Source organism: Budorcas taxicolor, chromosome 5, assembly GCF_023091745.1.
Source record: "Budorcas taxicolor isolate Tak-1 chromosome 5, Takin1.1, whole genome shotgun sequence".
Classification (NCBI taxonomy): Eukaryota; Metazoa; Chordata; class Mammalia; order Artiodactyla; family Bovidae; genus Budorcas; species Budorcas taxicolor.
In genome coordinates, this window is record NC_068914.1 from 75,739,036 (window position 1) to 75,764,966 (window position 25,931).

The 25,931-nt window shown below is 48.4% G+C and overlaps 2 protein-coding genes across 4 annotated transcripts; both read left to right on the forward strand.

Annotated features, from left to right (window-relative positions):
* The first annotated feature begins 344 nt into the window (after nucleotides 1-344).
* On the forward strand, nucleotides 345-7,164 carry RND1 (Rho family GTPase 1). Of its 2 annotated transcripts, XM_052640663.1 has the most exons (5): nucleotides 345-548; nucleotides 1,318-1,405; nucleotides 3,993-4,102; nucleotides 5,170-5,304; nucleotides 6,238-7,164. In XM_052640663.1, the coding sequence occupies exons 1-5, from the start codon at nucleotides 429-431 to the stop codon at nucleotides 6,481-6,483; spliced, it is 699 nt and encodes a 232-aa protein (XP_052496623.1). In that variant the 5' UTR covers nucleotides 345-428; the 3' UTR covers nucleotides 6,484-7,164. The 2 variants fall into 2 exon arrangements, with proteins under 2 accessions (XP_052496623.1, XP_052496624.1); XM_052640664.1 differs by lacking the exon at nucleotides 5,170-5,304.
* A 4,086-nt stretch (nucleotides 7,165-11,250) lies between these two features.
* On the forward strand, nucleotides 11,251-25,763 carry DDX23 (DEAD-box helicase 23). Of its 2 annotated transcripts, XM_052639567.1 has the most exons (18): nucleotides 11,251-11,340; nucleotides 11,818-11,885; nucleotides 16,044-16,252; nucleotides 16,669-16,779; nucleotides 18,286-18,379; nucleotides 18,497-18,562; nucleotides 19,090-19,228; nucleotides 19,506-19,639; nucleotides 19,756-19,868; nucleotides 20,098-20,241; nucleotides 20,338-20,563; nucleotides 20,978-21,123; nucleotides 21,485-21,662; nucleotides 22,371-22,613; nucleotides 23,035-23,186; nucleotides 23,409-23,517; nucleotides 24,278-24,452; nucleotides 24,861-25,763. In XM_052639567.1, exons 3-18 carry the CDS (start codon nucleotides 16,044-16,046, stop codon nucleotides 25,082-25,084), a joined length of 2,463 nt encoding a protein of 820 aa, XP_052495527.1. In that variant the 5' UTR covers nucleotides 11,251-11,340; nucleotides 11,818-11,885; the 3' UTR covers nucleotides 25,085-25,763. The 2 variants fall into 2 exon arrangements, with proteins under 2 accessions (XP_052495527.1, XP_052495528.1); XM_052639568.1 differs by lacking the exon at nucleotides 11,818-11,885 and having other exon boundaries at nucleotides 11,271-11,340.
* Nucleotides 25,764-25,931: the final 168 nt, after the last annotated feature.

Below are 25,931 nucleotides of genomic sequence, written 5' to 3' on the forward strand. Positions count from 1 at the left end.
GCTTGACTTCACTATCCACATTCTTGGCTAGTTTGTTGTTTTTGACACTAATTGGTGGACACTCAAGACCGTTAAAGTTTGGTTCATTTTCCCCCACCCCAACCTCATACAAACGCAGAACAACGTGGGAATTCCCTTCAGAGGAAGCAAGAAACGGTGCAGCTTTAAGAGAAAGGGAAGGGAAGAAGAGGGTTCTGACTCAGATCCTCCTGCCATTGGCTGCTAGAGGGGATCCCACTTCAGGGATTGGCTGTGACAGAGTCCGCCTTCTCTTGTGATTGGCTCAGCGATGGCAATATAAGGTGGCGTACTGGCCTCTGTCTCAGTTGGAGAGAGGCAGGGAATCCGGCTGGGTAGTGTGCTGAGACGCACCTGGCGTAACCCTCTCCTTTCTGAATCCGAGTCCAGGTCCCGCGGAGGCTGCAGCCATGAAGGAGAGACGGGCCCCCCAGCCAGTCGTGGCCAGATGTAAGCTCGTTCTGGTGGGGGATGTGCAGTGTGGGAAGACAGCAATGTTACAGGTGTTGGCCAAGGACTGCTATCCCGAGGTGAGTTGCTAGCCCGCCCGCTGGCCACCTTTCCTCTTTGACCGCCTGCTGCTGCGGGTAGATTCCCACCTGCCCAGGGGAGCTGTTTCATCCCACCCCACCCCTCCCCATCCTCAGCCGCTTTCTGGCTGGAGGACCGCCCTGCCTTAGCTTCCCCTGAGACCTGTTCCACTTCTGTCGCCCAGCTGGCTCCTCCTCACCTCTTCACCCATAGGTCCCTGATCAAATCCCCTCCTACCTCTCTTCATCCTGGAGTCTGCTCTTGGGAGAGGGAGCTGGAGGCATTTGAGAGTCAGGGGTTTCTTCTTGACGTAATACCTGCCGTCCCTTCACCCATTCTATGCGCTTGTCCCCAGGCAGGCTTCTGCCGCCCTGCTGGTCCAAGGGACCTGTGGAGAGAAAAAGAGCTAGAATTGATTTGTGGCTCTGAAATTTGTAGACAGGCAAATCTGGGGACAAGAGGAATCCGTGTGTGTGTGTGTGTGTGTGTGTGTGTGTGTGTCTGTGGTGCCTCCCTGACCGTCTAGGATATGGGGAGATTGTCCCTGGCAGGGAGTCTTTTACATTTCTCACTTTGATGGAGCAAAGTGCCTGAGCCTCTACACCCCTCTCTCCTGTCCCACGTGGTCCCTCCTGCCCCAGGTATCCTCTCCTTTCCTGCCACGTTAGTGTCTCACTAGGGTGAGTGGCTTCTTGTGTAGCCAGCACTAACTGGAGGGTTCTGAGGGTTGGTACGTCCAAGGTGTGAACAGTTCCTCTCTTTTCACAGACGTATGTGCCCACTGTGTTTGAGAATTACACAGCCTGCTTGGAGACAGAGGAACAGAGAGTGGAGCTCAGTCTCTGGGACACTTCAGGTAAGACTGCTGGCCCCGAGTGCCCCTTTCCCACCCGCACTGGTCTGTTGCAGTCGCTGTCGCTTAGAAATTGTTTTTCTCTCTGATGGGGGGAAGGAGTATGGTGCTTGCCCGGAGACTGAAAGAGAGAGACCTGAAGATTCTTTGGGGGGTGGGGTGGGGCTTGGCTAACTCAGTTGGCTCATCCAGGGGTGGAGAATGGATGAACCCCAGAAGCTATCACTTCTCTTGGTCTGGCTCTATCCTTTGGAGAGCTGGAATGGGGAGGGGAATGGACCCCAGAAGACTACTGGAGGAGGCAGTTAGGGCTTCTGCATTTCCACATTCTGCCACCCAACACACGCACTCACAGCCTTTACTGCCTCCGAGCAAAGCCAAATAAAAGGCAGGAGGCAGTGGTGGCTGTGGCAGGGAGACAAGTCTGTTTTGGGGGAAATGTTGCTCCTGACTCAGTTTTCTCTTCTGCATTTCATCTCTGGCCACTGCTGCCTGCCTGCCTGCCGCAGCTCAGCCCCACTGTCATGCCTCTGCGGCTGAGGGATGAAGCGATGCATCGTCAGTGTTTTGGAGGGTGGGGGCTCAAATGGGTCATGGTCATGTTGTACATGGCAGGGGGCTGTTGGCTCTGACTAGGCTGAGGGAGAAGATGCTCTATCTTTCTGGAATGTGAAAAGCAGTGTTTTAAGTCTCTCGTCCCTAAATCTTCAGTGCTAGGCTATCCCTTGCTTTTCACTCTGACCCCCTTTCCATTATCTCTTTACCCCAGCCCCTTAAAATAGACTGAGCTCGGATCATAATTAAAGGCTAAAAGCCAGAAATATGAGAAAGAAAATAAAATCCATTTCTCTTCAAAAATGCTGACTTTAAAGAGGAACTATAAATCACTAGGGCTTTCCTGTTACATATAAATATGCCATCCTACTCCTCCAAAGATCTATTATTCCCATCATCCAATTTTGAGGATTGGAAAGACTGGAGGTAGGATATGGGTAATCAGAAAATGAGACATCCCCCTTGCTCCCCACTCCCCAAAACAGGACAGAAATTCCTCCACCTGGTGTGCTTCCCTCTGTTGCAGTTCCAGGGGTTGGGAGCCAGCATTCTGATTATCCAGACTGTGCTACGCTGGCTGGATTGAGCTGGAATGCAGCTCGGCTGCATGATATATGGGTTTTCATCTGCTGTACTCTGCCCACCTCTCAATCTTCCCAGAATCTTCCTGCAGCTCATCTCTTTTCACTACCACCACCCCCGAAGAGCCCCTCCCCCTCCTCCCACAGTCAGAATGCAGTCCTGGAATCCCAATTCAGATAATGGAAGATCAGCAAGGTGGTCTCTTTTCCCTGCGCCGCATCCCCACCCCCCAAGTTCCCAAAGGATGCCGGCTGTCCGCCGGCTGTCCGTCGGCCTCAAACTCCCTCTTTCAAATGAGATGCCCGTAAGGAAGGAGGAATGGCAGGGCTGTGTGGGATGGGGCTTCCCAGCACTGGGGCCATTATTCACTTGCTGGTCTTAGGGGAGGGGGATCGCTTAGAACCAGAAAGGAGGCCTCCTCTCCTCCTCCTTCCCCAGGGCTGCAGTGTTCCCTTTGCTCAGTGATACTGTGATGAGACCCCACTTCATCCCTCAGAGAGGGGTGGGGGCTGATTACTGAAGGAGCAGGCAGTTATCCCAACTCCCCTCTACTCCTTTTTTTGAACAACCAACCCCCTGCCTCAGCTTGGATTCCCCCCAGTTTCCATGGCGATTGCGGTTCAGGGAGAGGGGCTGCTTGCTATTCTGAGCACGGATTGTCTGGGTTCCAAAGCTGCTACTGTTCCTTCCCCAGGGTGGAGGGGGGCAGGTTCAAACTCCAGCCTTCTCCCACATTGGACCACCTGGGTCTGCACTACCTACTCCCCTCCCAGCCATGGACCCTTATTCGAGAGCCTCTAAATCCCAGCTGTTGGTGTTGCTGTCTTTGAGAATGCCTCCCTGAGATCTTGGGACAGGGGGCTGCAGCTTTCCTTTTGCCCTTTCCATTGTAAGCTTATTTGGGTGGGAGGAGCAGTGGGACCCTGAATTCCTGATGCTCTCCCTCCCCTGCCTGCCTCCTAGAGTTCTGACCCCATGGCAAAGAAGCAGGGCAGTCTGTTATATAACAGGCAGATGTGTTTCTTCACTGGGGAGACCCTGGAGCAGAAGCCAGGAGCAGAGGTTGGACATCAGGCAGATTCTAGAACAGAGACCTTAAACAAGGCCTGGTCTCTCTGCAGGAGTAGGAGGCGCTTCCCCTGGGACTCAGAAAACTGGTGGACCTTCAGTGAAGCCCACTGTAGGAGATCCAGACAGGGCCCGATTATACTTCACCTCCCTTTTATTTTGCACCCTTTCCCTTTTTCAGGATTAAGGAAGATGACCTTCTTGCACTGTCTCTTGGCAGGTGGTCAGGTGCCAAGCTTCCCATTGCAGCATGTTCCCCTGGGAAATAGGTGGGGCCCTCTCCCTTAAGGGACCAAGCATGGTGTTCCCAGTGCTCTTTGGGTTTAGGCCTCTAGGGGAGGGAAAGTGCCATGATTTACCATCAGCTCTCTCTCCCCGCTACCAGGATCTCCCTACTATGACAATGTCCGTCCACTCTGCTACAGTGACTCGGACGCAGTATTACTGTGCTTTGATATCAGCCGTCCAGAGACTGTGGACAGTGCACTCAAGAAGGTAAGGCTGAATGAATTCTACCATCTCTAGCTCAGCTGGAGAACAAAAAGGAATCTTGGGGACCTGGTCATCTAACCCTTCTTGTGTAGGAAGAAATTGAGGCCAGGGAAGGAAGAGATTTGCCCAAGGCCACACCATTAGCTACAGTTCTGGGACCAGAGGGGCTTCCCAGATGGTTCAGTGGTAAAGAATCCGCCTACCAGTGCAGGGGCACGGGTTCAGTTCCTGGATCAGGAAGATTCCCTGGAGGAGGACATGGCAACCCACTCCAGTATTCTTGACTGGACAATCCCATTGACACAGGAGCCTGGCAGGCTATAGTCCATGGTGTCGCAAAGCGTTAGACACACTGAGCCACTAAACACTGGGGCTAAACCCAGATCTCCAGTCCCTCTTCATCCTGCCTTCGCCCCTATCCTGCACTGATCTGCCAGAGGCCCAGCAGGGGAGGGTGGTGTTGGAGACTCAGGAAGTGAGGGTTGAGAGCAGAGAACTTTCTGGTGATATGGTTTGAGAGTTGGAGAAGGGGCCTTTGGGTGGCAGCTTTACAGACCTTGATCCCAGGCCTTCTGGGACTTAGCCAGGCAGGCCTGAGCTGAACTGCTGGTAGGAAATGCCTCGGTCATGGTAGTAAGGTCTACCCATACTGAGGAGTCCCAGGAAACCTTGCGGAACTAGCCCAGTTTCCCAGAAGACTCCGGGATTATCTCTTGGAAAGAGACTGGTCGGCTTCTTGGCTTTCTGGACTTGTGCAGCCCTTTGGGTTGAGGGGGTGGACCTGTGCCCCATATGCTTGGTGGAGGGTGAGAGATTTGTCCCTGTGCTCTCTTTGGAGACTGGGCCGTTGAATCTGGGGACAGACTCTTGGGTCAGCACTCCTGTGGCCCCAAAGGCCTCATGGGCAGGAAGATGATGTAATTAGTGCAGTGGCGATGCTGTGACTCACAGCGAGGGCTGGGGATAAGCGGAATGGTGTATGTGATGTTGCCAGCTGGGTTCCTCCGGGTGTCCGTCAGCCACTGACTCTCCTTCCTTCCTCCTTCCTATCTTCTTGCACGGCTCTTCAGTGGAGGACGGAAATCCTTGACTATTGTCCCAGCACCCGTGTCTTGCTTATTGGTTGTAAGACCGACCTGAGGACAGACCTGAGCACTCTGATGGAGCTGTCACACCAGAAGCAGGCGCCCATCTCTTATGAGCAGGTGTGTGTGTGTGCACGCCCATGTGTGGGCTGGGAGTTGAGCTGGGGAAGGCTACAGGAGAGGGCTTGGAAAATGGCTCTTGCTCACACTCTTTCACTATAGCAAGAGAGAACTGGTATTCTGGGGGGCCATCTATAATCAGCAAACTAGTTACCTGGATAGAGGTAGTGGATACCAATTTGCTCAGATTCATACTTCCCAGGTGGCGCTAGTGGTAAAGAACCTGCCTGCCAGTGCAGGAGACATAAGTGATATGGGTTCCATCCCTGAGTCAGGAAGATCCCCTGGAGGAGGGCATGGCTAACCCACTCCAGTATTCTTGTCTGGTGAACCCTATGGACAGAGGAGCCTGGTGGGCTACAAACCATAGAGATGCACAGGGTTGGACACGTCTGAAGTGACTTAGCATGCACGCAGGCACATACTATAGTTTTTCAGTGAGCCATTCCTGTGTGTGCCACTGTTTCTCAGGTGGTTTTTTGTGTGTATGTGTGGACCACCTTCATTAGAATCACTAGAGGTGTTTGTTAGATTCCTGACTCCTTATCTGCAGAGTCATTCTGGGAGAAAAGTATGGGAGTTACATTATAAATTAAGTCCCTGGATAATTTCCTATGCACATGGCAAGGTAAGAATCATTTCTTTAAACCAGTCTTTCACATTACAATCATCTTTTCTTAAAAATACTAATTCCTAGGCCTACCCCCAGAAATTCCGATTTACTTGTTTTGGCATCAGTATGGTTTAAAAATGTTCCAGATGACTTTAAGCTGCAGTAAGGCTTCACTCTCAGAAAATAATCAGTAGAGGGTGGTGGTGGGAGCCTGGCAGTTGGGTCCCTTGGAGCAGCCCTGGGGAGGATCGCTACCCTGAGAAAGCAGGGTTTCAGACCCATTTTAGATCACTGCATGGATGACCTCACTTCCCCTGCAGGGCTGTGCCATTGCCAAGCAGCTGGGTGCAGAAATATACCTGGAAGGCTCGGCTTTCACCTCAGAGAAGAGTATCCACAGCATCTTCCGGACAGCGTCCATGGTGTGTCTGAACAAACCCAGCCCGATGCCCCCGAAGAGCCCTGTCCGAAGCCTCTCCAAGCGACTGCTCCACCTCCCCAGCCGTTCTGAACTCATCTCTTCCACCTTCAAGAAGGAAAAGGCCAAAAGCTGTTCCATTATGTGAAGTGGGGGTTGGAGAGGGGAGACAACCTCCCACTTCCTCCCTTGGGTTGCAGGGGCACGGGGAGAGGGAGGAGGAGACAATTTAGGACTCTGGACATGAGATTTTCAGATGGCCGCGGTGAGGGCTCGGAAGGAGACAGGAACGAGACAAGGAAAGAGCCAGGCCCGGCTTGAGGACCTGACACTGAGAAAGAACCATCACACCCCAAGCCAGGCACTAGATGGTGGAGGGGGCGGCTGCCCCAGTGCCCTCTGCTCCAGTGACAGAAAAGGTGTGGGGGTTTGGGGGGCATGCTGGCCTCACGGCTTTGGTTGGGGGCCTATAGGAGCCTCGCTTCAGCATCATGCCTCTTCCACACAGCGTTTCCATGCAGGCCAGGGGATGGGAGGGGTCCCTGAACCCTTCTCTTCCCCTCTGAGGAGGCTGCAGAGGAGTGGAGGGTGGGGAAGCCAAGAGGCAGCTCCCTTGGGAGCTGAGCCCAGGTGCTTCATAACTGGTAACTGAAATCAGAAGGCAGGAGCTGGTCAGAGCCACCAAGAAGGAAACCTCATCTTTGCATAGCCCATGCCTCATGGAGAGGTGACATCATACATTCGCATGCTTCTCGCCTGAGTCCCCAGGGTCCAAGGGAGAAGCCCCAGACCCCCTTCTCTTGCAGTGTGGGGGTGGTGGTGCTGCAGGAGGCAGGGCTGGGTGGGGGTCACCAGACTTTTTCTGCCCTAGGGCAGTATAGCTGGCGTTTGTTTTATAGACTCTTGTCTTTGGAATCGGGGGGAGGGGGGAGTGTTTCAATCTGTTATATGTTCTGTGTTTAAAGAAGAAAACCTATTTATTAATGAAATATATAAGACATACAAAGAAGTTGACTCCGTTTTCTTAGTTTCTTTCTTGGTTTCCTTTGGTCTCCGATACTGAGGAGAAAGTGGTGCTGGGGTCCTTTCTGTGCATTGCAGAGGGGCTGCCTCCACTGTTCCCTGGCACCTCCAGCAAGGATCTGCTCCCTCTCCCCAGAGCCCTGCTTCATCCCCTTCCCCACCCATTTCCTGCTAATCTAGTGCGCCTCTCCTTACCTCTGGAGCAGGGTTTCTCAATGTGGGAACCAATGACACTTTGGAGTAGCTACTGCTTTGTGGTGGGGGCTCTCTTGTGCACAGGAGGACGTCTAACAACATCCCTGGCCTCTCCCTGCTAGGTGTGTATAGCACCCTGAGTTGTCTCAGCCAAAAATGTCCCCTGCATTGCAGGTAGATTCTTTACCATCTGAGCACCAGGGAAGCCCAAAATGTCTCCAGATGTTGCTAAATGTCTCTCAGGGCAAAGTCATTTGGGGTTGACAACCATTGCCCTAGAGAGTCTAGAGGAGAGAGACAAAATCCAGTGAAAGCATCCGATGGAGAGCCAACCCCACCCCTACAGACAGTAGGCAGGCTGAAGCCAGGGCTGGGAGGTTCCAAGGGTTCAGGTCTCTGAATTCAACGTGAGGTGATGCCTTTTGCTTTCTTGACCTTCTAATTCCAAGGCCTGTTGATGGCAGCTCAGGGGCCTTATCATCTCTTTAGCTGCTTATAGCTTCTTTTTTCTAAGTGTCATGCTGTACTGGAAATAAAAATTTACTGTGTATTGCGTACTTACTATGTGCTCAGCATTGTGCTGAGTGCTTTACCTTATCACATTTTTTTTTTAAATTTACTATTTAAAAAATCCTATGGTAGTTTATTTACAGTGTTGTATTCTGGTATACAGCAAGGTGATTCAGTTACATATTAGTTTTCTTGTCCATTATGGTTTATCACAGGATATTAAATATAGTTCCCTGTGCTTTACAATAGGGCCTTGTTGTTTATCCACCCTATGTATAATAGCTTATATATGCTGACCCCAAACTTCCAATCCTTCCCTCTACATTATCACATTTCACCTCATAAATGAAAATAACTAACATTTATTAAATGTTTACTATTGGTCAGGTGTGCTTATAAGTTCTTTATGTTACTTATTCTTGTGATAACCCTATGATGTACTAACACCACTCTACAGACAGGAATACTGAGGTTCAGAGAGATTAATGTGCTTAAGGTCACACAGCTAGAAAGTGGTAGAACCTGAATACAAATCCAGGCAACCTGGCTGTAGAACATGCACTTAAAAAAAAATGAACCATTTAATTTTTTTATTAAAAAAAAATTGAATGTCTTTAAATTCTATAGTGCTGTGCAATTTTTAAGTTTCACACACATGATTTCAAATATCCCATATTCTTCCCTTCACCCCTATATTGCCCCTTCACTCTCCCCACTGGTAACCAGTAGTTTGTTCTCTACAGAACACGCACTTTTTCCTGATCTGCTATCCTATGGTTGTAGTGGTGTCAGTTGCTCAGTTGTGTCTGACTCTTTGCAACCCCATGGACTATAGCCCGCCAGGCTTCCGTGTCCATGGGATTCTCCAGGCAAGAATACTGCAGTGGGTTGCCATTCCCTTCTCCAAGGGATCTTCCAAACCCAGGGATTGAACCTGGGTCTCCTGCATTGCAGGCAGATTCTTAACTATCTAAGCCACCAGGGAAGCCCATGCTATCCTATCCTGTGAGGCAAATGGTCTTATTATTCCTATTTTATAAATGAGTAAATAGAAAAGCCAGAGATGCCATATAACTTGCACAAGATTGTACTCTAGTAAATAGTGGAGTCAGGATTCAAACCCAGTCTCAGTGTTAACTAATTCCATGGGTCCTTTACTGCTAGCCATGTGGTGCTGAAATAGGAGACTATACTTATGAACCCTAAGAGAATGTAGCCCCTTTGTCTCCATCTCCAAAGATGCATATTTGTGAAAGAGCTAGCAGGGTAGGACAAACCATGCAAGTATCCTTTTAAAAAAAAATTTTTTTTTTTTTGGCTGCTCTGCTAGGCATGTGGGGTCTTAATTCCCTGACCAGGAATAGAACCCCAGCCCCTTGCATTGGATATGGAATCTTAACCACAGGACTGCCAGGGAAGTCCTGCAGGTATTCTTTAAACTCAATGTCTCACAAGTATCATGAGAAAGCTATGTGCAAGTACTAGGGAACTCTGCCTCTATGCACTTGGACAAGCTTAATCAATTTTCTGGGCCTCCATTTACTGATCTTTAAAGATGTTTGAGAATGGTAGCCTGAACATGGGGACAGCATCTACGCTGAAGTTAAATGAACTTGGAGTTTAATCCTGGCTTCATTCTTTGAACTATGTGGACTTCAAAGGTATAATTAATCTTTCTAGGCTACAAATCTCCTTATCACTGAAATGGAGATAATGCCCATCTTAAAGTGTTAGAACCAGTGAAGTAAGTAATGTAATTAAGTATCCAGCACAGAGTTGGGCAGTAGAAGATAACTTAGTTAAGAGCAGTCGCAGCTCTACCCCTTGGTCTGATTGTTAGTTCCAGTCTGTGAGTGGAGAGCCCTCCAGTGTTCACTGGGTGAATTACACCTAACTGATCTTGGACAACTTCCTTCCCTTTTCTGAGGTCCAAGAGGGCAGATAAAGGCTTCAGAGTTCTAAGAGCAGAAGGATGCCTCTCCTGGGGTTACTGTTGGACTTTGTGCAGTGAGGTTCCGAGTTTTAGGTTATTTGGGCTTACTCCAGGCTCTACTTCAGCAGCACTGAACACATTCAGAGAGAAAAACCAGACCAAGAGCCGTGTGGGATTGAAACCCAAAAGCTCGTGATGGGAAAAAAGGAAAGGAAGGAGACGTTAGTTACTTCCTGGTCCGTGGTGCTGCAAAGAGTCGGACACGATTGAAGCGACTTAGCATGAACGCATCTGTCTAAACCATCCTAGAAGTTGTCAAGATTTTTGTTTTGGGGAGGAAGGGAGGTAGAATTATTAACCACAAGACCAAAGAGAAACAAAGTGAAAGTACAGTTTTTTGGGGGAAAAAGCTCATTGGAGGACTGAAGAGAGAGAAAGAATAAAAAGTATTAAGGTAACCCAAACAACTGGCCAGATTCCAAAGAGCGAGAAAGTGAAAAGGGCAGGTCCTATCTGGGATGTTTAGAAAACCAGGTGCCACAGCCCGGAAGATACTATCTTTCCAAGAGGTGCAATCCACTGTGTGAGCTCATTTCAAAATGTTCAAAATGTTGTAACAGTAACTGCGGTGTTACCGCGGGGGCCAGGGTTGTTAATATGTTCTCCCAAAGCTGGGATAGTCTCACACAATGAACTGTCCCACCCTCACTGGTAAATACTAGGCTGCTCCTGTAACTTAAATTTTCATTTGTCCATCTGTAAATAATCTATCTCAAAGATTTTTTTTAAAACCCACTTTTCCACAAATGGTAAAGTATTTATTGCTGTTAGTACAGTTGCTAGTTATAACTACGTGCTATTGATATGTAAGTTCAGTTCAGTCGCTCAGTCGTATTCGACTATTTGCGACCCCATGAACTGCAGCACGCCAGGCGAGTTCATATATAAGGAAAGCCTTAAATTACTCCGTTGTAAGCCACGGGCCATGATGTCGTTAACTACAGTTTTCAGGAAAACCAGCATATTTCAGGAGGGCTGCGCCCGCAGAGAGAAAAACCTTCTGATGAAAGTCCACCTATGAAAAACTCTTCCTCCCACAGACTCTAATGTTTGGCGAACCACATTGCCCAGCGGCCCCCGCGTCCCGGGACCGGCGCTCGCGCCGTGCATTCGGGGATTGGTAGTTCTCGGCCCCGCGTTGTTGGCCTGCGCTGCCCGGGACCAGGAACTCGCCTTCCCGGCTTGCCGCGCGGCCGAGGGAGCAGCCCGGCGACCAGGAAACGGGAAAGATGGCGACTACTCGGCGACGTTGAGGCCGCGTTGGGCGGTTTGGGCTCAAGAGTGGTGAGTCTCGGGCGATGGAAGCGGTTTCCACGAGCCTGCAGAGAAGGCGAGAATGAGGGGACAGCGGTCGACCCTGTCTCTGGGACCAGGAGAGGAAGAACACCATAGGGAAAGGGCACGAGCTTGGAAAGATCTATCCGGCAGGAGCGAAGGGGCGCGGGCCCCAGTGGGAGTGTTGGCTCCGGCGGGGATAGGGCAGGTCCCTGGACGATGTTACGGGTCAGACCTTTGTCCATGCGCACAGCACCCGTGATATCCTCAGTCCGATATTATTCTTTCATGTTTGGAGTAGCCCTTGCTCCAGCCAAACTGAAACTCTGGCTTTTCTCCCATAACTAGTCATGCTTTCCCGCCTCTGCGCCTCCTGTATTATTTCTTTTGCTGGGAATGACTTATTTCCGGAACCCTCAATTACACATCTTCAAATTCTACCTATATTTTAATACTCAAGAGCCATTTCCTCTACACTCTTTCCAGATTTCCTTTTTCAAGTGAAAGGAAACTTCTTTGAACTCGTGCAGCAATTCATCTGAGCCTGCATCTTGGTATGTGTCTCATATCCTCTATTGTTTTGTAAGCTTCCTGTGGACAGGATCTTGCTGATTTCCTTTTGTAACTCACACTGTGCCTAGCACTGTGCCTTGCATATGGTGGTTGTTTGATAAATGCATACTTCATTGAATGAAATGAAGTTCATTCAATGAAGTTCCTCAGTGCTGTCCTGCAAGCACTGAGGAACTCAAAGATCCGGAGGTTTGTGATGAGTAGAACCTACAATAAAAGTTGCCTGTGTTTACTGTCTGCTTATTTGCACTTCTCATTTTTTTCTAAACTCATTGCACTCAGGCTTTTACTCCCACCATGCCATTAAAACAGCTCTTGTCATCTCTGTTTTTACAAAGGCGAGGGTGACTCCTTTATCTTCCAGTCTTTCTCCACTTGACACAGATCAGCATTCCCTCCTTGAAACACATTTTTGGCTTCTGTGATGGCATACTTTACTATCTTTTCTTGTTTTTCACTGGCTATTGTTTCTTTCCAGTTTTCTTCTCTGGCTTCTATGCCTGACTTTTAAACGTTACAGTGTTTCAGAGCTCAATCCTGGGTCCTGTTTTTAAAACAAATATTTATGACTGAGTTGGGTCTTAGCTGCAGTTCCGGTAGTGAGGGGGTGGCAGCGCTGTGGTGTAGGTTTTTTCCTGCCAGCGCTTGGGCTCTCTAGTTGGGGCAGGTGGGCTTAGTTGCTCTGCAGCATGTGAGATCTTACTTTCCTGACCAGGGATCCAGCCTGTGTGCCCTGCATTGAAAGGTGGGTTCTTAACCACTGGGCCACCAGGGAAGTCCCTGGGTCCTCCTCTGTTTTCTTCCTAACTAGAATGCCTACTTAGATAATAATCATTTAGTGTCCTATGGTTTTAAAAGCCATCTGTATATTGATAACTCACATTACTGTCTCCAACTCTCTCCTAAGTTCCAGAACTGCATTTTCAGCTGCCTTCCTGGAATCGCCACTTGGTTTTCTTTCTGACATCTTACATTCACCGGGATCAAAATGAAACATTAAATTTCTTCCTCCATCTTCTCCTTCCCCAGTCTTCTGCAGTCACTAATGGCGCTGTGAGCCATTTAAGTTGGTCAGGCCATATAGGAGTTTGAGTGTCTCCTGTTTGCTTCCTCCCTTCATCAGTAAGTCCTGTTAGCTCTGTCTTCAGAATCTGCCTTGAGGCTCTCTTCTTTCCGTCTCCACTCTCACTTTCCTAGAACAAACCATTGTTACCTTTTTAAAAATATTTATTTATTTATTTGGCTGTACCAGGTCTTAGTTGGACACAAGGAATTGTTTAGTTGTGGCATACAAACTCTTAGTTGTGGCATGTGGAATCTAGCTCCCTGACCAAGGATCAGGCCTGGGCCCCTTGCATTGGGAGTGCAGTCTTGGCCACTGAACCACCAGAGAGGTCCCCACTGTTATCTTCTGTCTGGACTACCATAATAGCATTCTCAGTGGTTCCGTGTCCATTTTTGCCTTTTGCAAGTCACTGAAGTGATTCTTTAAAAATGTAAAATAAGACCATATTACTTCTGGTTTAACACCTTTCTAAGGTTCCCACTGCAGTTAAACTAAAAGCCAAGTTCTTCTAGCCTGCCCTAAAACATGTTTCCATGATCTGACTCCTGCCTACCTCCTTGAGCGCATCTTGAGCCAGTTTTCCCCTTGGTCTCTGCCACTCCTGACCACATGAGTATTTTTTTTTGGCAGTGCTGCATAGCTTGCAGGATATTAGTTTCCTGACCAAGGATTGAACCTGGCCCTGGCATTGTGAGGGCCTAACTATTGGATCACCAGGGAATTCCACACGTGCCTATTTTTAGTTAGCAAACATGCTAAGCTAGCTCTTGCCTCAGTGTCTTGCTGTTCTTTCTACACAATAAATTCTTTTCCCTGATTTTTATGGATTCTCTATTTCTCATCATTCAATTCTCAGCTTACATGTCATTTAAAAAATTCTTTCCAGAGCCCTCTTGTTCATGCTGCTCCCCATCACACACCCTGCTTTGTTCTCTTCATTAGCACTTACACTGTTTGAAATTCTCTTATTTTCTGCCTAACTGCTGTCTGCTTCACTGGAATTTAAGCAGTATGAGTTCAGAGGCTTTGTTTTGCTTACTGCTGTATCTCTAGTACTGGAACAGTTTCTGGCGCCTCTCAGGTACTCAGTGAGTATTTGTTGAAATAATGGTGATGTCCAGGATTGCCTTTCCTCTGATTGTTTTCTTAGGGCTATAAGTGAAAGAGACGTAAGTGTAATGTCCATGGTTTATGCATGATGTACTGGCAATTCTGAGGTAAACTAGGTCGTCTCCAACTTTTTTAAAGTGCTACTTGTTCATTTTTCTTTTCTTTACCCTCTCCCTTCTTAAAGATACATGACAGGAATTACATGGGAAAGGGGGATTGTAAGCTGTAGGTTAGGGAACTGTTATTGCATGGGAACCATTTGGAGATAAAGTAAGTTTTGAGAAATATATCCTGAGGCTTAGGAATGATGATGGTGATGGTAGAATAGAGGCAGATTCAGACTTGCTGTCTGAATTTAGCACCTCGCTGAAATAGATTTTGTAGTCTAAAGGGCAGTTGACAGTATGGTATGGTGTTCAGTATCCCCCAGGCAGGATGGGGACAGAACAATTCCTGCTCAAACTTTTTGTGGGACTGGATCATAATCAGGGCTGTGAAAATCTGAGTATGGAATGTCAGAACGTCTGTGATCTCTAGTTTTTGGTACACTTCTTCCTCCCTTCCTGCCTCCTTGCTCTATTCCATCCCTTCCTCCCTTATTTTTAATTCTAAAATAATCATAGATTCACAGTCCAGTTCAGTCGCTCAGTCGTGTCGGACTCTTTGTGACCCCATGGACTGCAGCACGCCAGGCTTCCCTGTCCATCACCAACTCCCAGAGCTTGCTCAAACTAATGTCCATTGAGTCGGTGATGCCATCCAACCATCTCATCCTCTGTCATCCCCTTCTCTGCCCGCCTTCTATCTTTCCCAGCATCAAGGTCTTTTCAGATGAGTCAGTTCGAATCAGGTGGCCAAAGTATTGGAGTTTCAGCTTCAGCATCAGTCCTTCCAATGAATATTCAGGACTGATTTCCTTTAGGATGGATTGGTTTGATCTCCTTGTAGTCTTAAGGGGCCCTCAGGAGTCTTCTCCAACACCACAGCTCAAAAGGATCAATTCTTCAGTGCTCAGCTTTCTTTATAGTTCAACTCTCACATCCATACGTGACTACTGGAAAAACCATAGCTTTGACTAGATGGACCTTTGTTGTCAAAGTAATGTCTCTGCTTTTTAATATGCTGTCTAGGTTTATCATAGCTTTTCTTCCAAGGAGCAAGCATCTTTTAATTTCATGGCTGCAGTCACCATCTGCAGTGATTTTGGAGCCCAAAAAATAAAGTCTCTCACTGTTTCCAAAAGACATAGATTCACAGGAAATTTTAAAACAAAAGTGCATGGAGGTCCTATGTACCTGTCACCCAAGTTTTTGCCATTGCATAACTAGAAGTACATTTCTTTTAATCTGTGTAAAAGTGAGTTTCTCTTCTATTTGAACTTAGGTTTTCCTTGAGGTGCTGATCATAATCCCACATCTCAAAATTAAACTCCTTTTTTCTCTTTTGAGTTTTCTTTTTTTTTTCTTTTGAGTTTTCGTTATGTGCCCAAGATAACTTATCTCCCTTAGATGTAGTTTATTGATCCTGGTGGGCTGGCAGATACAGTAGATTCCAAAGATGAGCAATACAAGATATTTCTAGAGATAGCTAGTATACTATTCATTTGGTAAATTTCTTTTAATACTCTTGCAGTTTAATTATAAAAATTAGGTATGCTTATTGTACACTTTTGGAAATGAATATATACAAAAAGGAATCCCAGAGAGAGAGTATTAATAAATAAGAATGGGCCTCTGGAGCCAGACTGCCTGAAACTCTGACACTTAACACCCAGGTATCCTTAGGCAAGTTACTTTATATATCTGAGCTTCAGTTTCTTTATCCATAAAGCAGGCACACCACTATATCTACTTCAGAGGATTGTTTTGAGATTAAGTAAATTGTTTGTAAAAAGTTCAGAAAAGAAAAAAAAAGTTCAGGAAAGTACCCAGTACATAATAAATACTCGTCTTATGCACGATAGATGGCAGGAGAGCTGGCTGATAAGAAGGACCGTGATGCATCACCTTCCAAGGAGGAGAGGAAGCGATCTCGGACTCCTGACAGAGACCGCGATAGAGACCGAGACCGGAAGTCTTCCCCATCTAAAGACAGGAAACGGCATCGTTCAAGGGATCGGCGTAGAGGAGTCAGCCGTTCTCGCTCCCGTTCCCGATCCAAGTCTACAGAAAGGTAAAGTAACTTGCTGTGTGTTACCTGGAAAGGGAGTGTACATTTCAGACTCCTTTATCCTTGGTTCCTCTGATGCCTCCATATTGGGACATGAGTCTGTCATAGGTTTCTCTACACCTGGGGACCCAGTAGCTCTTACAGGTAAAGAGGAAACTTGTAAGATGAAGTTCCCAGTGATTGAGGAAGATAGTTCATCTGTTCACACAGTCCATGGCCTATGGTTGTCATTAGTACTTAGCAGTGCAGCTTGGAGTTCTAAGACCTTATTAATAGAATTCTCTCATAATTTTTTGGGAAACACATTTTCTAATTTGTAAAATATTACTTTGGGAAGAAAAGAGCGTGGGAACCTTCTTAGGGCTGCAGTGCAGGTCCACAGGAAATATCACATGATTTCTTAATTGCTCTGTCTTCAGAGATCGCCGGCACAAAGAGCGAGAGCGAGATAAGGAACGAGATCGGAATAAGAAGGACCGAGACCGGGATAAGGATGGGCACCGAAGGGACAAGGACCGCAAGCGATCCAGGTGCCTGACTGGTTGGAGTGGGCTTTAGGGCAACGCCCTCACTGCTTCCTCTCCATCTCAGCTCGCCCAGCTTCACGGGAAAGTGAATTTTCCACAGTGAATCCTGTTGGTAGTTATTGCAGAGCTGTCTTTTAGAAGGCACACATCTTCTTTAGAATGTATAACCAGTTAGTGAAGTCACAGCCCCTTGAGGGTCCGCTTGTTCTTAGAATTTTGAAATTAGTTTGAAAAGGTTACCAGCCAACAGAATGTTCCTATAGCTCCATCAGACCATTCAGTTTCCTACCCAGAATATACAACATGTACTTGTTGGGTTAGCTTAATGTGCCAATATCTTGATCTCTTTGTTCTGGAAACTTTCTATACAAAGTTTTTATTAGGCCCTGAATATGTAGGTTAGAATTCAGGGCAAAAGATAGAATCCTCATAACAAACACTGTGGTTATTTGAGATCTCTTGTATATTATGCTTATAGCAGATATGGGGAAAAGATTGCTGGGACTGATAGGAAGGAGAAGTGAGCGAAGGAATATATAGCAGTATCTGGGAAGGGTGCGGGTGGTGGCCATGTTGGCTGAATTCATTGTGCATTACAAAGTAAGGGCAGGGTCTTTTTTTTTTTTTCCCTTCTGATGTGCATTTGCTAACTGGAGGATTTTTTTTTTTAATTGAAATATAGTTGATTTATAATATTGGGTTAGTTTCAGGTGTACAGTGAAGTGATTTCAGTTACACATATATATTTTTTTCCAATTCTTTTCCATTATAAGTTACTATGAAATATCGAATGTAGTTCCCTGTGCTACAAAGTAAATCCTGTTGTTTATTTTATATATAGTAGTGTGTATCTACTAATCCCATACTCCTAATTTAGTCCTCCCTGCCCACTTTCCCCTTTGGTAACCATAAGTTTGCTGTCTGTGTCTGTGAGTCTGTTTCTGTTTTGTAAATAATTCATTTGATTATTTTTGCAATTCCATGTATAAGTGATATTATCTAATATTTGTCTTTCTCTGTCTGACTTACTTTACTTGGTATGATAATCTGTGTCCATCCATGTTGCTACAAATGGTAATATTTGATTGTTTTTTGTGACTAATGTTTGGAGGAAATATTTTTGATATCAGTAGTTAAGACCCACATCCCAGAGGAGATTAGTCTCAGAAAAGGAGGTTCAGGTATCATGGGCCCAAGACAGGGCCATCATTGGTTTCAGAGCAGGCAGACTGACTAGGCCTGCCAAAGGAACTTCAGGACTTGTTGGATGACCATGGGCAAGTCTTGTTGAGTCATGGGAAAACTTCCATTGTCTTTCGGGGGCTCAGTCTGAATCTCATCCAGGGGCTAGAGTAACAGTGATATGGGGAGTTCTCTGGTGGTCCAGTGGTTAAGACTCCTCACTTCCACTGCAGTGGATCCCTGGTTGGGCAACTGAGATCTCACATGCTTCACAGCGTAGCCAAAAAAAAGTGATGTGGACTGTTCCCCTGTTCATTTGCCTTAAAGTTTATCTCCTGGCCGAGGAAAAGATTTTAAATCTCGGAAAGATAGAGACTCTAGAAAGGATGAAGAGGATGAACATGGTGATAAGAAGCCTAAGGTAAAAAGAGGAAGAATTTTTTTTTCCCCTTACCATACTCTTCAGTTTAAGCCTGACTTTGTTGTTCTTCAGAGGGAGAGAGCCTCTATGGACTGAAGTCCTGTGTTTTATCTTCAGGCCCAGCCATTATCCTTGGAGGAACTTCTGGCCAAGAAAAAGGCTGAGGAGGAAGCCGAGGCCAAGGTAAGAGCTTGAGGGTCTGTATTAGTTGCCTAGGATTGCCGCGACAGAACATACGGACTGAGTGACTTAAAGAACAGAAATTTACCTTCTTACCGTTCTGGACGTTAGAAATGCAAGATCAAATGGGGTTGTTTCTTCTGAGGCTTCCCTCCCTGACTTTTAGGTGGGTGGGTTTTCCATCTTCACAGGCCCTTCCCTCTGTGTACAGGCCCCTGGTGTCTCTGTTTGTCCAAGTGTTCTTATAAAGATACAGTTAGATCTGTGTAGGGCCTATCTTTGGAGCCTCATTTTACCTTAATCACCTCTCTAAATACAGTCTACTCAGAGGGATGGGAGTTAAGGGCTTCAACATCCAGATTTTGAGGGAGACATAGTTTAGCCTTTAACAAGGTCCCAGGCCTGTTTGTATTTTCCTTACACATTTAATGCCTGGACAGGTATTTCTGGGCCCTTTGCCATCTCACCATCAGTGATGTGAGTCTACCCTGTCCCCAGATCCTTGTTAACAGTTGTAATCTATTTTGTAGCCCAAGTTCCTCTCCAAAGCAGAACGAGAGGCTGAAGCCCTGAAGCGACGACAGCAGGAGGTGGAGGAACGGCAGAGGATGCTTGAAGAAGAGAGGAAGAAAAGGAAGCAGTTCCAGGACTTGGGCAGGAAAATGTTGGGTTCGTTTTCTTACCCCGTGGTCCTCGATGGGGGTAGGAAAGGGTGGGGCAGGATTGTGGTGTCACTCAGAAGGGCTTGAGACCTGTTTGAGTTTGGAGGAGGGTGGCTGGGGCACGTTCATGAGAAACATCTCTTTCTGTTAGGTCTTCATTCCCCTTGTATCATAAATGTCCCCCCTTCCTTTTTACTCGTTTGGTGTCTGTTGTTTGGATGATCTCCATGCCCTCTTTTTCTTCCACTGAGTTCTTCTGCAGCTTTGTTCTCTTTGGTCTGCAGAAGACCCTCAGGAACGGGAACGTCGGGAGCGCAGGGAGAGGATGGAGAGGGAGACCAACGGGAATGAGGATGAGGAAGGGCGGCAGAAGATCCGGGAGGAGAAGGATAAGAGCAAGGAGCTGCACGCCATTAAGGTTTGGGCCCCACCCTCCACACACACAAATGAGGTTTAGCTGTGTGGCTGTTCTGATCTCTGTATGTGAGGTTTGGGCCTCCTGCTTAAAGGGCTTTGTGTTTTGTCTCTGGGCAGGAGCGTTACCTCGGTGGCATCAAGAAGCGGCGCCGGACAAGGCATCTCAACGACCGCAAGTTTGTCTTTGAGTGGGATGCGTCTGAGGACACTTCCATTGACTACAACCCCTTGTGAGTGGTTTCATGCCTCAGTGCTAGGTCTTTTAAACTAGGCAGTTGCTAGAGAGAATCAGTGACTACAGAGATAGGAGTGAGATAGGCTGGGATGGGGAGATGGGTAAAACAATAGTCAATAGCCCTCTGGGTGGGAAAAGACTCTGACCGAAAGGGGAACTGGCACACCTTCAGCCTTGTGCTTAGCAGCTTCTTCTCTTTTCTTCTTTCTCTGTCTCAACCCCAGGTACAAAGAACGGCACCAGGTACAGTTGTTGGGGCGAGGCTTCATTGCAGGCATTGACCTGAAGCAGCAGAAACGAGAGCAGTCGCGTTTCTATGGAGACCTAATGGAGAAGAGGCGGACGCTGGAAGAAAAGGAGCAAGAGGAGTGAGTGGTCAGGGCTATGGGTTCGGGGGCACAGCCGAGTCTACAGGAAGGAGATGGAGGATATGGACCCCATTTATTCCCCGTGTCCTGCTCCAGGGCGAGACTCCGCAAACTTCGAAAGAAGGAAGCCAAGCAACGCTGGGATGATCGGCATTGGTCCCAGAAAAAGCTGGATGAGATGACGGACAGGGACTGGCGGATCTTCCGCGAGGACTATAGCATCACCACCAAAGGCGGCAAGATCCCCAACCCCGTCCGGTCCTGGAAAGACTCCTCTCTGCCGCCACACATCTTGGAGGTCATCGACAAGTGTGGCTACAAGGTGAGATGCGCAGACTGCCCGAGGTCCGACACCCTGCCAGATTCCAGGGGCACATGCTTAATTTGCGAACAGAAGACTTTGTTCCTTGACTGTTTGGTGCCTCCTCTGCCAGTGGGCACCAAGGTGATGTTGTTGTCAGTTTCTTTTTTTTCTTTTTTTTGGACTTTGAGGGTTTTTTTTTTTTTTAATCTTTAATTCTTACATGTGTTCCCAAACATGAACCCCCCTCCCACCTCCCTTCCCATATGTTGTCAGTTTCTGAAGTATTGTTTGTTGATTGTGTTTCTTCTCGGGTCCCATACCTTTTCACTGTGCTTGGTTTCTTCCCATTGTGCCCAGCCTGGCAGCAGTAGTCCAGGTTGCATAATTCTGTACCCGTTGTCTGTACCCACTGCTATCTCTGGGTCACTGCAGGAGCCGACACCTATCCAGCGCCAGGCAATCCCCATTGGGCTACAGAATCGTGACATCATTGGCGTGGCTGAGACTGGCAGCGGCAAGACAGCAGCCTTCCTCATCCCGTTGCTGGTCTGGATTACCACTCTCCCCAAAATTGACAGGTGAGAGCAGCCAGCATTGGCTCCTCTGGGCGGGAAGGGTGAAAATGGCAAATGAGCATTTGGTCTTCTTTTTTAAGTCTGTAATCAGAAGGACCCTTCTTTAGTTAGCCTGGGTCAGATATTAGGGAATAATTGGATCATGATATCAAAGAAGCATATGGTTATTTTATTGCTGGTACAGATCACTCCTTGGAGTGCTTGGCTGTCCTGGAGTCTGATTTTTAAGAGCACTTGTTGCATTCTTTTCCCACCACCCTCCCCATTCTCATAGCTGCCCTTAAGAGTGACTTTATCTTGCTCCTGTTTGTGGTTGGATGAGAACCAAAGCTTATGAAACTGCGGGCTGCCCCATTTACCACAGGATCGAAGAGTCCGACCAGGGCCCTTACGCTATCATCCTGGCCCCTACTCGTGAGCTGGCTCAGCAGATTGAGGAAGAGACCATCAAGTTTGGGAAGCCGCTGGGCATCCGCACTGTGGCTGTTATTGGCGGCATCTCCAGAGAAGACCAGGGCTTCAGGCTGCGCATGGGCTGTGAGGTTGGTTCACCTAGCCAGCAGCAAGCCCGCCGTTTGGGATGGAAGTGTTTCTAGTTCTGCCATAGATGTACAGTAAATGAAAAGGGGGCTGGCTTATAGATACGTGCTGTTATTTATGGAGGACTTAGGCACCAGGGATTGTACTTTGCACATCATTGTCACAACTACCTTAGGAGAATGGATAATGGTACTTCCATTTTACAGATGAAGCTGAGGATCAAGTTAATAACTTGCTCAGAGTCACAGCTGGTGATGGGCAGAACTGAGATTCATGTCTGAAGGCTGTGCTCTTAATCACTCTGCCAGACTGCGTCATTGATTTTGCTTTGCATTCTTCTCAGGGTAGAAGGAGAGCTTTTTACAAGAGGTCTGCTGGAGGAATTGAGTCTTCTGCAGGCTTCCTAATCCTACTGTCCAACCCCCTCCACCATATCACTTAGTCTCTCTTCCATCTAAGAAAGTTCCTGTTGATGTTGCCTCTTCCGTCTAACCCCTGGACCTTACCCAGAGACCCCATTCACTCCTGAGAAAAAAAAATCCGAGTGATTTCATGCCAGTTCTCTGGAATTTTCACTTCCAAACCTAAATAGAGTTTGGGGGCCAAGTTTCTTAGCACTGGGGATCTGTTGTCCAAGTAGGTGGATAGTTGACAGGAGGGGAAGGAAAGGGTATCTGCTGGGCCACACGTGACTCCCCTGTGCCCCCCAGATAGTGATCGCTACCCCGGGACGTCTGATCGACGTGCTAGAGAACCGCTACTTGGTGCTGAGCCGCTGCACCTATGTGGTTCTGGACGAGGCAGACAGGATGATTGACATGGGCTTTGAGCCAGATGTCCAGAAGATCCTGGAGCACATGCCTGTCAGCAATCAGAAGCCGGACACAGATGAGGCCGAGGACCCTGAGAAGATGCTGGCCAACTTTGAGTCAGGAAAACACAAGTACCGCCAAGTAAGGCTGCTTCCCCAGGCCGGGAGAAGTTGGGCAAGTTGCCAGACCTGCTCCAGGGCCCTTCTTGCCCTTGGTGGGCCAGAGTACCTGTTTCCAGAATGGTGAGGCATGGCTGCGTACGGTCCTCTCACAGTGCTAGCAGTGTAGCCTCTTAGCCTGGAAAGATGATTCTTGAGAGTCACGCTGCCGCCGCCGCAGGTTCTGGCAGATGACTCAGCCCTTCCTTCTATCATAAGGTAGAAAGTACTCTGCTGAGTAGCCACTGAGGAAAGAAGTGGGAAGGCAAGGGGCAGTTTTCTGAAACACTGTTTCCTGTCCAGGCTCATTTTCTGTTCTTTAGTTTGGGGTGTGCTGCTTGTGCTGATGGTGGCATGTGTGGTGTGTCTGCCTGCGCTCAGGGCTAGACCTCTTGTTTTCACAGACAGTCATGTTCACGGCCACCATGCCCCCAGCGGTAGAGCGTCTGGCCCGGAGCTATCTTCGGCGACCTGCTGTGGTGTACATTGGTTCTGCAGGCAAGCCCCATGAACGTGTGGAACAGAAAGTCTTCCTCATGTCAGAGTCCGAAAAGAGGTATGGGGGCACCTGAGTCAGGAAACACAAGGGAGAAGGGACTCTTTAGTGCCAGTGGTGGCTGGAGGGTGATTGTTCTACCATGTTGAAGAGTTTCTGTTTTTTTGTTCAGAATTCCACGGGCACTGGAGATTCTGGAATTGGTGTTTGTAGATCAGGGTTGGGCATTTCACTTGGAGTGGAGGGGTATGTGTGTAATTTTTCTCATCCTTTTCTCTCCAGGAAAAAGCTGCTGGCAATCTTGGAGCAAGGCTTTGATCCACCCATCATCATTTTTGTCAACCAGAAGAAGGGCTGTGATGTTTTGGCCAAATCCCTGGAGAAGATGGGGGTGTGTCTGGCAGGGGAGGGCAATGCCTCGTCTCTTTGGTGCGGCTTTCTGAAGCTAGTCGGGCCCCCTGGGCTCCTGCTTTCAATTCCGACCCATTCTTGAACCTTTACAGTATTTAACAAGTCAGGGTCAGAGGGAGAGGGGTGGTAGATGGGGATAAAGGGGACTCAGTCAGTTGCTGTGACTCCCTGTCCATTCCAGCAGTGCCAGCCACAGCTGCCTCGGCTTTTCCTCCAGGTGGGCTGGGGCCAGGGAGACACATATCCTGGCAGGATCTGAGCGTGTGGAGTGGAGTGGGTTGGAGTGTTCTGTTACCAAGTATTTTGAGGAGAGGGGATGGCGTGGTCAGGAGGCAGATGTTAGTGATCAGCGTCCTTTACTCCTGAATCTGGTGTTTGAGGGGAAGGGTGTGTCCTCTCCACTCAACACTGAAACGGCCTTGAATTTCTTGGTCCCTGCTTTCTATCCTCATCTTGCCCTCATTCTCTCTTCCACTACTTGTCATCTGTTTTGACTCCACATCTCACCCCAATTGCCCTACCCTTAACCTTGTCCTGTCTGTCTGCCGCACCGCCGTCTCTTCCATCCCTTTCCTCAGCTCATCTGCTCCCTTCATACTTCACTTGCCCTTGTTCTCCCGCCTCCTTCCCCTTCCTTCTCCCTCTCCTCTCCGCAACCCTCCCTCCCTGTCTACCCTCCTGCCTTCTGTGTCTCTCTGTGATCCCATTGCTCTTTCTTCACCTCACCATTCTTCCAACAGTACAACGCTTGTACACTGCACGGTGGAAAAGGCCAGGAGCAGCGAGAGTTTGCACTGTCCAACCTCAAGGCTGGGGCCAAGGATATTTTGGTGGCTACAGATGTGGCGGGTCGTGGTATCGACATCCAAGATGTGTCTATGGTTGTCAACTATGACATGGCCAAGAACATTGAGGGTGAGTGCAGGGGAAAGCAGCTTCACTCCAGGTAAAGGGTGGTTCCCTGCCTGGTTCTTCTCGAATGTCTCCACCGAGGGGGCCGCTGCTCTCAGCTCTCTCAGCCTCGAGCTTGGAGTTGCTTCTTCCTGTGAGAAGAGCTCCTGTCCCTCAGCGCCTGGGACAGCACTCTGTCCTCTGGGTGTGAAGAGTGGAGCTGGGTCACACTGTCCGAGTGTGATAGGGTGACCTCCATCAGCAGTGCTGCTGGGGAGAGCACCGTGGGCCCTGCAGGTTCAGGCAGCACAAGCTGCATTTACTGCCCTTGGAGGTGTGGCAGGGAAGAGGGTGCCTTTAGAAGTGGAGGCTTCAGACACTGCCCACCAGGGCATCTGGCCTGGTACCCTGACATTTCTCCCCCCTCCCCAGATTACATCCACCGCATTGGCCGCACGGGACGAGCAGGCAAGAGTGGTGTGGCCATCACCTTCCTCACCAAAGAGGACTCTGCTGTGTTCTATGAGCTGAAGCAAGCCATTCTGGAGAGCCCGGTGTCCTCCTGCCCCCCAGAGCTAGCCAACCACCCTGACGCCCAGCACAAACCAGGCACCATCCTCACCAAGAAGCGCCGGGAAGAGACCATCTTTGCCTGACGCAGCACTCACCCCAGGGTTCAAGGCCACGCTCTGGAGCCTGTTCCTCAGGAGACTCACATCTCTTCCCAGGCCCTCACTCCTCCAGGGGCTTAGGAAGCAGTCAGACTCCTTGGCCCAGGCCCTCAGGGCTGAAGGCCTGAGTGCAGGTCTGTCAAAGGGGAGGAAGCTGCTCTAGGAGGCAGGCAGAACAAACTACCAGGGATTTGGCCCAGCTCTGCCCCTCAGGCGGGCTTTGGGATTGCATCGGGCCATCAGTTCTTGCCAGTTAAAGGGGGAGCCAATTGGCATCGCCTCCCAGACTGAACAAAAACCTGGCTGCTGGGCTGGGACTTCTTTGGCACAGACTTGACTGCCTAAGCCACGGCACCATTGTTGCCCTAGATGACCCAGGGAATCGGGTACTGAGAATTATGGACCTTGGACTCTTATCGTCATTTTGACAGCTGTTTGCCCTTTTGGATTATAAAACAAGTCGAGAGCCTTGTTTAGAGTTGTGCACGGCCCCTGTACCAAGGGGTGTTGTGCACTTGAGGCGTCCCTCACCCCGGGAATTTTTATAGTAGATGAGGGGACAAGGTGAGCTGGCTGAGTCCATCTTGAAGTCAGTGAAATTTCTGTTTTCTATTCTCTGAGAAGATGAGTTTGTATGTTCTGAGAATAAATACACGAATATGAAGGCTGTGTCTAGTTCTGGCTAAACTCCTCTCCCAGGCCCTCCCTAGTACCACAGGAGACGGAAGGACAGCACTGGGCACGGTGGGTTGACTTGGGAAATGAAGGAAAATCACATCCGAAAAAGATCCTTGGGTCTAGGCTGTTAGCCTTAAGTCTCTAGGAACCACTT

What these genes read in the sequence shown, in the direction of transcription:
- RND1 (XM_052640663.1), top strand. Translation starts at nt 429, where the DNA reads ATGAAGGAGAGACGGGCCCCCCAGCCAGTCGTGGCCAGATGTAAGCTC. An exon ending in CCAAGGACTGCTATCCCGAG is followed by an intron (nt 549 to 1,317) that starts GTGAGTTGCTAG and finishes CTCTTTTCACAG; the next exon opens with ACGTATGTGCCCACTGTGTT. An exon ending in CAGTCTCTGGGACACTTCAG is followed by an intron (nt 1,406 to 3,992) that starts GTAAGACTGCTG and finishes CCCCGCTACCAG; the next exon opens with GATCTCCCTACTATGACAAT.
- DDX23 (XM_052639567.1), top strand. Translation starts at nt 16,044, where the DNA reads ATGGCAGGAGAGCTGGCTGATAAGAAGGACCGTGATGCATCACCTTCC. An exon ending in ATGGTGATAAGAAGCCTAAG is followed by an intron (nt 18,380 to 18,496) that starts GTAAAAAGAGGA and finishes TTTTATCTTCAG; the next exon opens with GCCCAGCCATTATCCTTGGA. An exon ending in CTTGGGCAGGAAAATGTTGG is followed by an intron (nt 19,229 to 19,505) that starts GTTCGTTTTCTT and finishes TTTGGTCTGCAG; the next exon opens with AAGACCCTCAGGAACGGGAA.